At 37.5% G+C, this 13,199-nt stretch overlaps 1 protein-coding gene across 1 annotated transcript; it reads right to left on the reverse strand.

Annotated features, from left to right (window-relative positions):
* Positions 1-693: 693 nt before the first annotated feature.
* Positions 694-3,264, reverse strand: LOC148758751 (histone H1.8-like). Its single transcript, XM_088796322.1, has 2 exons — positions 3,155-3,264; positions 694-1,120 (listed from the first exon to the last, which is right to left on the reverse strand). The coding sequence occupies exons 1-2, from the start codon at positions 3,262-3,264 to the stop codon at positions 694-696; spliced, it is 537 nt and encodes a 178-aa protein (XP_088652448.1).
* Positions 3,265-13,199: the final 9,935 nt, after the last annotated feature.

The raw sequence follows: 13,199 nt of genomic DNA on the forward strand, positions 1-13,199 counted from the left end.
TAGCAGACAGTTGCATTTGTCCAGGCCAGGGAAGCTGGAGGCTTAAAGGAGAATAGTAGCAGTAAAGATAAAAAGAAGTAGAGGAACTTGTAGGTGTCTGCATATGGTGATCGTTAATTTGATGCATCAGCTTGGCTAGCTATGGTACCCGGTAGTTGGGTCCAATACTTGTCTAGATGCAAAAGCACAAATGCAAAAGCATTTGTGTATGTTGTTAACGTTTATAGTTACTTGATTTTAAGTTAAGCAGATTAACCTCCAAAATGGGGATGGGCCACATGCAGTTGAAAGCCTTCGGAACAAATGTATTTGTTTTCCAGAGCAGAAGGAATTCTGCCTTGAGATTGTAACATAGAAATGTTACCTGCATTTCTAGTTTGCTGATATACCTTATAGATTTTAGACTTGCCATCCTCCAAAGAAGGATTGTGTGTGTGTGTGTGTGTGTGTGTGTGTGTGTGTGTGTAGTGGGGAGGCTTTATTGATAAATGGGTTACAATGAAATAAACAGAGTGATGGTTTGTTTGGGAATAAAGACTCCAGCAGAATCTCAGTCTCTCGCCACCCTGCCTCTAGTTCTCAGCTCCTGCTGACGGCGAGGCCTTGCTGGGCATGCCAGGCCTTCTGGCGGAGGGTGGGGGGGGGGCTGTCTTCCTGGCCATTTGTTCGGGCACCGTCTTAGACCCACTGCCCTTAAGAGGAGTAGCTTCCTTGGCTTTTAGCAGCCTCTTTAGGGGCCATATTGCCCATCTTCTTTTTGGCTGGGGAAGCAGCACCCTTGAGTTTTGAACTCTGACTCCCAGCTTTTGTTTTCCTGTGGGCCTTGACATGTTGGCTGTTCCTTCTGCCTTTGATTTCCCACTGGCCCGTTGGCACTAAGAGGGGCCTGTGTGGCCTTGTCTGGCTGTCAGGGGACTTTCTAGCCTCACCGAGTCTTGCCTTTTGGTCTTTGGTCTGGCCGCCTTTCTTAGGGGCCTTTCCCTTGGCTGTATGTGGTTTTAGGAGAAGTGTGCTCACCTCTCCTGGCTTCCTGGGTCCTCTTTTCACATAACCTGGGTTGGGATGGTCCTTCTTTGTCTTGCTTGGTTTTTTAGGGCCCTTCTCCTTAGCCTCACTGGGTCTCCATAGTTGAGAGAGAGAGAGAGAGAGAGAGAGAGAGAGAGAGAGAGAGAAACAGAGACAGAGAGAGACAGAGAAAGGAGATACATGACTGATGCAGAAGTAGAATAGAAAGAAAGGACTTGTTAACTTGCTTCTGGATTGGATGTAGGGGGCTATGTCTCTTAGGTTCCTGCCTTATGCACCTTGGTGAATAGCTATATAACGCATGGTATATATCTATGAATGATGGTTGCATTTGGTAGAAGAAATTTAATCTCTAATATACTTGGAAGAAAAATCTCAAATGTGTTTGTCACTTAAACTCTTATACAATGGTTAAGAAAGTTTGAACAGCCATTAGAATTTCATTGATAAAAATAAAAAGGCAAGAAACTATTATTGGTTATTTTGGGCTTTATGGAAAATGGAAAACCTGTACAGAACTATGAGCAGCCAATAAGGAAATCCTGTGACATAAAACACTCCCTGAAACAGGCTATCGATTTTCCACATTATTTAGTACTACGCATTGAGAGTTATTCACTAGCACCCTAGTCAGCTTAAAATGCTACTCTGAAAATTGTAAAGGTGGAAGGAAGTTCCCAAGATGTGCTGTGATTCAGAAATGTCATATAGTTACCTCCTCCTTTCCTGTGTACCCCTCCCCTCACTCCATCAGCCAGGTGGGCTGTAGACAGGGAAAGCCAAGACCTGCAAAGATGATTTACAGCCTGTGATGACTGCAGGAATGAAACATTAAGCATTCTGCCCAGTCCTCCCATTGGGGAGATCCTTCATTACAGACACAGAGGGTATAAACCAGCAGCGCTCATACAACCAGGGTAACAAACCCACAGTTCTGGCCACGAGGCCAGACTACGGGTGCACATGGAGATCCAAACAGAAAATCTTGGGGCTCCAAAACTCTCTACCCATACACTCATAGCTAGGCACCTCGTTCCTGCTACACTGAAAACAGAAGTCCGCATGCCTCATCCAGTGGGTAGTTAGTGCATTACAGTCCAATGATCACAAAGAAACCAATAACATTTTTTTCTTGGAAGGTCTACCTATATTTACAACTATAAATATGTATGATAATGATCATTAGAGCCACTCCGTGATCTCCTGCTAATTTCTCCTTTGCGTTTATTACCTTAAATGTTTATGAAGGGTCAGGTCCCTGGAGCAGACGTCTAAATTTTTTTTTTTTTAAACTGAGCTTCAGTTACGTGTTCTTGTTTGAACCATTCAGCAGCTTCTAGGAACCTCAGAAGTAAACGAATACTAGGATCCTATTTTTAGAAGTGTACTTGCTTCTGCCATTGAAAAAGTTTATTTATGATTTTAATGGGCAGAGAGATTTTCATTCTTGACTTAAAAATAGTGGAATGTCCAAGGATATTAGGCTTCTTGAGAAAAGGGAATGTTTACAGTGGAGACTAGAGGTAGGTTACCGTGGCCCCTGCTTGATTGCCAACTTTCTTTTTTTCCTCCATTCCACTTCTGCATGCACTTTCTTCCTGCTGCACCTTCATAGTTTGTCCCATAGGACTGGAGATGTGCTGCTGACTAACCTAGGATACTGAAGCATGAACCAGACAATGATGACAAACACAAACCAAAACAGCCCTTGATTTATCTTTTCCTTCCCCAGAGCTTCAAGGTTCAATGGAGAAATATATATTTAAACTAGCATCCAAACTCCCCACCACTACCCTAACATCTGAAAAGAAGTCTGGAAGTTCAAGAGTAGAAGCTGAGGCTCACTCAGGAAGGACCATATCTGGGATTTTATATTATGAAGATGCCATTTGCCTTATGTCTCCTGAACCCAGATCCTTCCAGCAATCTCTCAAATTTTTTTGGAGATTGGATCAGGCAAAACCCATCAAAGTGACAGATTTATGCAATGCAAATCCTACTCCACACTATCTTCCAATATTTTCTATAGCCTGAAAAGAGTAGACAGAATTTTTAAAACTTTAAAACTCTCTTTTCCCCAGTGCTTCACTCCCTCCCACATTCCACATGCCCCACTCCTAACATTTACTGAGCGAAGGAGCCCCACTGTCCTCCCCCATTTGCAAACTGGGGAGAAAGCAAGAGGGAGCATATGTGGAAAGAGAACTCATCTTCTTTGTTCTTCTGTTCCACGGCCATCATTACCTCTAATTACCCCATGGAAGAGTGGTCTTACGTTTCCCAATGGTTCCCCCACATAGGGGGTTACATATTGGGGAATTGTTTCTAAACAGTTGCTGTGCCTAAAACATCATAGGACTGAAGCCCAGCCCAGCAGTTTGGAGTGCGTCAGTTTACAGCCTCATCGTGTTACAATCATCCATCTATATGCTACATAGAGAAGGTGTTAGCAGGACAGGGTCTTGCTCTGTCTTGCTTCTTTGTCTTAAAGTAGTTATGCATTTTAAGAATAAATTTGAAACTGGTGGCTCTGCCATCGTGAACGTAGAGGCTTCAATACATTTCCTTTGTTCTAGGGAAAATGCTAAGTTGAGATTTAAAATGAACAATTGTGCCCAGGGCAAGCAGGAAAATAAAGGGAGGGTGAGAAGGGAATTGTTGCTCATCTATTATTCTCTTTCAATTTTGCCGTTCACCTTCAAATATGCTATCTCATTAACCTAAAAACCATACTGTAAATCAGGAATCAATATTCCATTTTTATAGTTGAGTAAACTGAATAGTTCAGTAAGGTGCCTTAATTTAGCTCAAAAGCCTGTGAGTTATAGGATTTACTCACAAATGTCAATTACTTCTAGTCAAACACACTTTCAATAACTAAATAAAGCAAAGAAGGATGGGAAGTATATAAAAGAAGGGAAAATTAAGAGAATTATTTTAGTAGAAATGTTGGCAACTCTGCAAGTGATTTCATTGGCTCTGGCAGTCCCCAGATGGCATCGACTGACAAAATCCCTCCATTGTGACATACGAGGTCAAACAATGAAGTTTGCGAACTTGTTGCAACGATGTTGCTAACCTTTTTTTGATATCAGAGGGATAATTCATTATGAATTTGTACCAACTGGACAAACAGTTAACCAAGTTTACTATTTGGAAGTGCTGAAAAGGCTGCATGAGAAAGTTAGACGACCTGAACTTTTCACCAACAATTCATGGCTCTTGCATCACGACAATGCACCAGATCACATAGCACTGTCTGTGAGGGAGTTTTTAGCCAGTAAACAAATAACTGTATTGGAACATTCTCTCTATTCACCTGATCTGTCCCCCAATGACTTCTTTCTTTACCTGAAGATAAAGAAAATATTGAAAGGAAGACATTTTGACGACATTCAGGACATCAAGAGTAATGCGATGTCAGCTCTGATGGCCATTCCAGAAAGACTTCCAAAATTGCCTTGAAGGGTGGACTAGGCGCTGGCATTGGTGCATAGCTTCCCAAGGGGAAGGATACTTGGAAGGTGACTGTAGTGATATTCAGCAACGCGGTATGTAGCACTTTTTCTAGGATGAGTTCATGAACTTAATTGTCTGACCTCATATCCCTTTAGCTTAAAAATGATTCCTATTAAAGATATAACAGAGAAAAGAGTATATTTTAACAATTTTTATCATTTATACTTCTAGTGAAGGAACTCCCAATCCTTTGGGGAAGAAAACTTTTAATTTCCCCTACAGCATTGAAAACCTGGAACACTTGGAACTCCTCTGCTGAAATTGTGTTCAGGGTCAATTGACCAATCACATAAGGATATCACTTTATTGCACATATTCACATATTTTTAACTCAGCTTGTTTATCTACTTTTTTTTTATTGGGCTCTAAATAACTTTTAGCTCTCTCCAAAAATAAAATTCATGTTAAAGGATAAAAATTGGTTACTGCAGAAGACAGTCCAAAAAATGTATATTGGATTCTGAAGAGAATGTCAAAATGTTTTGAGCAACAACAGAAAAACTGGGTTGAGTCTATGACTTCCAAGAAGTTTATTTTGAAGGAGCTCAAACTCCTCTCAATGCAAAAATTAGTGTACATTTACTATCATTTCCATTACCTCAGAGTAACATTTTGTATCTATAGCATAAAAACAAACTAACAAAGCTTTCCCAGAATTACGAATTCAGACCAAGCACTAAACATGAACCTGTATAAGTCCCAGAGGTACTTGGAGCATTACTTTCCTTGTACAATCTTTTGTCAGTGTGAAACTGATATAAGATAAAAGGGGTATTTATACTCAGAGGGATCTTGAAAATGTAAGGAAGAGCACTGCATAATGTAAAAAAGTTCAAGGACAAATCAATCAGATGCTGTTAGAATCCTCACCAACTGAGAGCTTCTCAAAAACACAGACAATTTGGATCATCAATTGCAGGAGACTTTGATAACAAATCAAAATTGGAACGAGGATGTTCAGCCTTGTAGCATAGCACTACAGCTTAAAAAAGAAGGAAAAATAGAAAGAGATTGTCCAAATGTGGTACATATTTGAAAAACTATCAGAGTGTTAAGGACGAAACACAGAGGGAGGAGATAGATGCTTACCAAGACTGATTAGAACCAAAAAAGTAAAAGAAAGACAGACCTTTTGGTCTGAGAAGAGAACTTTGTGGACATAGGCAAACTAAGTATTTATCTCTTGGGCTGTTAATAATTTTGAATGTATGTGCTCACAACTATAGAAGCAATCTGTATTGGGAGAAGATTCCCTCTATGTCTCTCATGTTTCTGCTGAAAGGCACAGACAAATTTTTCTTCAGGACTATCTTTTCAAGGGTATTTGGTAAGCAAACAACTTTGGACGATAAAAACAATATCTCCCTCTGGTGCAGAGGGCAGATTTCTTTTTTTCTTTCTGACCAGGATGATAAAGAAAATGTGTCTCCCCGAGGCAAAGTTTGAGCATGTTGGCTGACAGCGCCTTTTAAAAGAATGCATTTTCTCAGGTCAGGTTCATCACTGGGGACACAAAACCACTGGATGTGCATGCAGCATGTACCTGGGTTGCCCTGCTTTCCTCCCTTGGGATGAGAGGAGATGGAGAACCAATGTGAACATGAAGCCTGCAAGTCCTGCTGGGCCATAAATAATCAAGTCCTTTGTCTCTGATGCAAACGTCTCATGTCTTCTGCTAGCATCCATGAAACCTGTGGCAGGCCTACCTTTTGAGATTGCTAGTGGGGTAAATTTTCAAAATATTCAGTTTTTGATAGTCTGTGACTTCCAAAGAGAGAATTCCGTAGGATCTCTTTATAATCTGTCTCAAAGCAACAGCTTTCAATCTCTTAAGAAACAATTAAAGCAGACATATATGTTAACACAAAAAAGACACATACAAGCAGGAGGAATATTGCCAAGCACAGAACCAAAACTATATTTTAAATGACTTATGAATGAAGATAAATAGGTGATAGATAGATAGATAGACAGACAGACAGACAGACAGACAGACAGACAGACAGACAGACAGACAGACAGATAGATAGATAGATAGATAGATAGATAGATAGATAGATAGATGACAAAGAGAGACACTGACACACAGAAGAAAAACGGAGTACGTTTTTGCGGGTCTGAGTATATATGTGTATGCATGTGCTTTCGTACGTGTATGGATACTGTGCATTAATATACAGGTTAAGAACATATGCACACAAGAATAGAATTTGTGTTTCAGATTTTGTACTTCAGAATTTGTATTTTAGAAAGAGTGTTCCTCAAGCAACATATTGAGATTAGTTAAGGATGAAGTAAGTTGTTTTTATTTTTCTCTTCGATTTCTCTCTTTGGTGAATCTTCAGGAGAAATGATGCTATATGATAATTTGGTCTAAAATTGGCTCATTCATTTCAATTTTATTGCTTGTTCCCTAAAAGAAAAGTGGAAGAGCAATAAATGATCTCTCGCCTCAGCGTTATCAATTTGTATTCACTGTGCTTTCTATCTTCCATTCAGACATGGCTGTGTCCTGACCTTCCTTTTAATTTAGTTCCAACGTATTTTTAGAATTTTATCTCATGATCAGTCTCAAAAACTTCTGGAGCATTTCACAGCTGTCTGAGGTTATATTTCATGAAAGTCTCAACCACTTAGCTTATTTTTTAAACAGCAACTAAATGAAACGAAAGCTTTTGTTTTGGAGACCTGAGATAGTATTAGCACATTTCAGTAGGACTTTGTTTCTTCAGGAAATTTGGTATAGCAGCACTAATCTGGGCAAGAAAAATAAACTGAGGCAAAATGAAGATTTTATCTACTGGTAGCTCCTCGAAGCTATCTTAGCAGCATGCACTAAGTAAAGAAAACCTTTAATCTCCCCTAAACTATGGACTGCGTGAAATCACTTCATTGTAGGGGTCCACACGAGCTCAGAGCTTCAGAAGTGAGCTTCCCAAGATATAGCCCTACAAAACTTCAAAACCTTACATTTCTGGGTTTCTGATACAACTACTTCTACTTGATTTTATTCTTTTTTTTTTTTTAAGGCTGAGTAATAACTAGTAAGGGGATAGGGATCTATTTATTCTCAAGTTAGTCAGGACTTATTAAGAATAGGGATCTATCACTTTCTGTTTCACTCATCATGCCTCAGGAACACCAAACTGTTTACATTTGCTGTCGTACCCCCACCTTTGTTACTACAACATACCTGCATAATATAGCTTTAATTTCTAAATTACAAAAAAAATCACCTTGCTTCCACTTCACACGGATACTTAATCTCATTCCTAATTTGCGTTCCCGCCGAAGAAGGTATCTCTCTCTTTTGATCTCATCCCTTGTCAGGTAACTTTGGGTCTAGTTTCATTTTCCAGAAGATTACATATTTCTGTACAAGTGTTGGAAAGAACTATTTTGCTGACTTGCTCAGTAAGAAATAAAGTTAAAATAAAAATTGTGCACAACAAAATCCCTCTAGTGGAAGGGTTTGTCACACCTGCTGGTCCTGACTTTCTCCCAAGGGTCCATTATTTAGCTCCTTATAGTTGTCAGCTTTGGAAGCAAAACCAAACCTGTGTCTTTTCTAGACTTTATTTAAGGTCTAGCCAAGTATCACCAACAATCTATCTCCACTAAGAACGTTACCAGTCCTCTCTACTCTTTCTTTGCTTTGACCCTTTACTCTTTCTACTTCAGAATCTCTGCTTCTTTTCCTAAATCCAATGGGTTTATTTCTTTTCTCAGCATATTTGTGGGTCAGTGACACCTAAAAGTCACTGGTTTTCCTAAAGAATAAAACCTAATTGATGCAGTTGCCAGCATTGTCACCTTCATGAGTTCCTCTCTGATGACGTGTCATTAAGGTGTAGGAACTTCTTGGGGCCTGTCATCGCAATTTTATGTAGCAGAACTATTTTAAACACACATTAAGAGCATGCTTTTGATGTCTTCTAAATTTTCATCACCAAAATATTTTCTTTAGTCGTTCAGCAAATATATTGAGTGTCTACCATGTGCCAGCTAAGCTGTTAGGCATCAAGAATATGGAGATTTATTAGACATGGTTCCTGCTTTCTTTGAGTTTACAACCTCTCAGAAATATTAATAGGTGTTTTATTTTTTTACACATAATCGATTACTGAGACTCAAGCTCTGAAATGTCAAATGCATTCATCTATTTGAATCTATTTTCTATATTGTACCTTTCACTGGGTAATTTACATAAATGAAACATAAAATTCTCCATGGCTAAAACTTCTTTTAAAAAGCCTCAATAGAAAGATACATCCTTTTAACATAAAGTTTATACTATAAGGTATGTAAGGGAGAATTATCTTAAAGTGGAAATGAAAGAACTCTGAACCAACATTGAAAATGTCTCCACTCTGTCACAAAAAAAGCTGCATGGATTCAGAAAAGCCACTTAACCTTTTGAATTTCAGTGCCTTCATCTGTTAAATGATGGGTAGGAGCAAATGTTCTCTTCGCTCTCACATCTAAAATTCAATGACTCTAAATGTAGAAGTATTTCAGGTATGAAATACTGTTCTAAACACATTTCTCATGGAAATTCAATGAAATGTAAAAATTCATCCAGCAGACACAGGGGAATTCACTGGATAGAGGCCAGAAGTTGTGCTGAAATTCCTTACCACTCACAGTGTAGGAGGACGGCCAGGCCTGGCCTGTCCATGGGTATAGGAATTAGTCAGCTCTCAATCTGCTCCATATACCAACCTCCTCTCTCTCTAGGCAAGGTCAGGCTCAGTGCCAGCAAAACATTATGGGTCTTCTGTGGCTTTTCTTCTCTATCTCGGGACGATCTTTCCAAATGTATCAGCAAAATTAGGTTAAAGAAAACTATTTGTGGTGGAAGATGCATGAATATCTGGCCTGGTTTTCAGATCAAGACAGAGAGGAATCCATATAACAATGTGCATGTGAAGAAAATGGATCTTTCCTGTACCCTGTAGGGATCTGCCATTTCCAATGTTGTAGTCTGCAAAGAACCAGAAAATTAAGTGTGGATTATAAAATCATGACCACAATTGCAATGTTGATGACTGTAACATTGCCTTCCTAAGGATGACAGAATAGGGTAAGCAGCAGACATGTTCTTCATGCAATTTTAAATACGTGGGGACTTAAAGAAAAAATGTTGATGCATAAGGATTATGGTCAAGCAAAATAGTCTTGGAGATGAATTCCCACTAACCGTTTAATGATTAACTGAAGCACAGTTTGGATATTGTTTCTGATTAAATTTTTTGATTCTTTCCCCTTAAATAATCATTTTTCTTTCTACTGTGGTTTTTGTTAGATATGTATCTTTAAGACAAGCTCTTCTTTGTCTTTGGTACCATATCTGCATGCCATGAAGCTGGTATTTGGCTTTTCCTTTACTTTATAATGGATAATGGCCTAACTTTGATATGAGGCCTAGTCTCTACTAACTGAAGGACATAAACTCAATGACAGAGTTTCAGTTTTCTGTTTTCATTGACAGCATGAGGGTTTCTAAATAAATAAGTCCTTGGCCAGACATGAGATTAGATAGCAAATTATTCATAGACATTTAAATATTATTATAAAATAATGCCACAGAGCAAGGATTACACTGTTTTCTACATTTCCCATGTTGTATTTAGAAACATACACTATTTATCACTAGAGATACATGATTTAACCCATAGCATCTCAAAACCTGTACTAGCAAAAACAGATTTCCAATGACTTTACTATAAAGGTATATAGCAGGTCCTCAATGCAGTTTCACTCACCTTTGTTTTGTTATAATGTTGATGAGATGCTAGGCAACAAAACTCTTGTTTATATCAATTAGCCTATGGTAAGACTGGCTATTGCATATTGTTTTGCTTAAAGTCACAAGACTTACTGATGACATTAAGTGAGGACTTATTACTGTATGTAAACACTACTTATACTTAATGTATACATTAAATATCACACTCTATTATTATTTAAGCCTGCCGGGCTTTGAAATGACTAGCGATGTGATGTACATACTGTATTCATATTGTACAAACAGCAATTTTCCTTGATGCCACGCAAAGTTAAAGAGTATCTTAGATAGAAACACGTTGTTTTATTTGTCTTTTTAGTGTTTTACTTTAAACAATAATATCAGGCCATGGTTCTTAAGTGTCTAGAAACATAGTGTGTCATAGTAAAGTGATTTAAAAAGGTGATAAATATTTATGAGTGTGTGGGTTAAATAGATGTGTTTGCAGGTTTCCACATTTTATGTTACGCAAAATAATCACAATATTACTTTCAAGTCACTAAAAGTTACCTTAAAATTTTGTTATCTATGATTTCCTTTTTTTCAAGCTATCTTTTCTTACTCCAAATCTCACCTTCTCATAAATGTCCTCCTGGAAATTGCTGTGTGCCCACATAACTCATCTTGTGAATTGAGGCCATAAATATTAACAAATTAGCTGCAACAGAATGTGGCACCTTAAAATTATATTTATCCTCTTCAGAGCTTGCTGACTCAGAGCCTGTCAAGTGAGAAAGACCAGTACAGGAGATATGAACTAAATTGTAATTTTTCAGATTAAGGGAAGAACATTTATGAATACACAATATCTATTTGAAGCCACTGGCTTCTGAAACATACAGTTTTCATTCTCATCCAGCTCCTCAATCAAAATGGGGGTATAATAACTTGCATGTATCCCTCTTTTATAAGTCAACCAAAATGAAAACTCACTGGGACTTCCTGATTTCCTGAGAGTGGGGGCAGGGTATCCAAGCAGAGAGCATGACTTGTGATATCAAGTATGTTATTGCACTATCCTGCAGCACAGCAGGCAGGACTTACCTGGAGCTAATACACATCCATCTTTCTCCATTAGAAAGAAAGATCACTAAATTGTGTGTGTGTGTGGAGGGGCTTTGGCAAATATTTGACTAAATGGTCCCGTTTGAAGACTAATCTTTCTCTTACTAAACTTCATCCTCTTGTAACCTCGAAAATGCCCTATACTTTCTCCCCCTAACAGCAAGTTTGGTGAATTTTAGGCCTTCTTATTTGGTTATATGTGCCAAACAAAGCAATCAATTCATTAAAAAACAAACAAAAGATATCAGTCTAAATTTACTGAATTATTCCATTGAAAGAACAATGTTACTGCAATGGAGAATTTAGGAGCCGTGTTGGTGCAAGTTATGTATAAATTGTATATAGTTTCCAGGTGATGAAATTGAAAAAATAATATGAGTGTTATCATTAAACTTAAGAAAAATAGAATTATAAGGAATTAAAGCATTAAATAAAGAGAAGTCACAAATGGCACTTTGTATATATAAAACAAAAGCAGATATCCGTATTATTCCTCAGTATTTTTAACCAAAGGTTTTTGGGAGATCATGCTAAATTTTACATTATAAAATGTTCATAACATAACATAAATTAATCCCTATAATTTTATGTTCTTACTATCCATAATGTTTTAGTGATTTTTCCATGAGTACCTAACTTCAAATAATTTGACCTATGTCAGTAATGTTCCTAAATTAAGTTTTTTTCTTAAAGGTAATCAATCATACTAATCACAGAAGTTCACTGGGGACTTCTCTATATAAAGTATATAAAAATGTAAACAATATAAATTCAAACATAATGATGAAATGATATCTTTTTCAACAATTTCTGTCATTTTTATCCATTCATCTTTGTGCTTAAAACTTGACATCTGTGGGCATTACATTTGTTTTTCAACTTCTCAGGTACTTTTCAAATGTACTTGATGTGTACATTTTCCAATAATGATTTCTTCATAAACAGAGCTTTAAGTTATTCTCCATTAGAGTAATGAACAACAAAGGAAATAGGTAGTCCAGTGGGAGCAGACTTCTGTTGTCTCTGTCAAAGAAGGTATCTGCATGTAAAGGTACAATACGCAGTTTTGTCCTTTGCTGAAGCAAAGCATGATTCAGACTCATCTTTGGAATCAACATTTGCTCTGATTATCAGGATGTGATTGACAGAGAATTCTTTGTTCTGAAAAAATTGTGAACTTGATTATTATGCTTTTTTTTTTTTTTAAAAGTAAGACAGTTTTGTTGTTATTGCATTGGTAGAATGTCTATCCTTCCAAAGAAATACATGACTTCAAATTATACCCAACTTAGATAAGTTAAACTAGAAATCTTGAATTTGTATACCAAAGAATACTGTTTTTGAATGAAGCCTTGTACTTAAAGGATTTTCTACCCAGTTGTAGGCTGATGCCTACAGACACGTCTTTTACATGCAAAATTACAAAAGACAGAAATTTAGAACAAGTGGGTCCGTAGCCAGGGGAGAAATTTCTCTGACTGAGAGAGAGACTGCTGTGTCCAGAACCAAAAAGAAAGTGTTAAAAAGCACTGCAAAGGAGGAACTTCTTGGATTTTAATTCAAACATCCAATAGGGTACACAGACATGCATTTTTCTATGGGACTGATCAGAATTTAAAGCCCTTAATAGTTGAAATTTTCATTCACTTAAATAGTGTGTTCCCCCATGGACACCTCTCCAATTGGACAATGAAAGTCAGTGGAAAATAGGATTTTCTTTTTTTAAATCATTTCTTGTTTCTACTTTGCAATTCAAATGATATGGAAATTAATACCTGTATCAAGGTTTTTCATCAGGCTT

Source organism: Rhinolophus sinicus, chromosome 2 (genome assembly GCF_057876585.1).
Source record: "Rhinolophus sinicus isolate RSI-liver-muscle chromosome 2, RSI-T2T, whole genome shotgun sequence".
Taxonomy (NCBI): domain Eukaryota; kingdom Metazoa; phylum Chordata; class Mammalia; order Chiroptera; family Rhinolophidae; genus Rhinolophus; species Rhinolophus sinicus.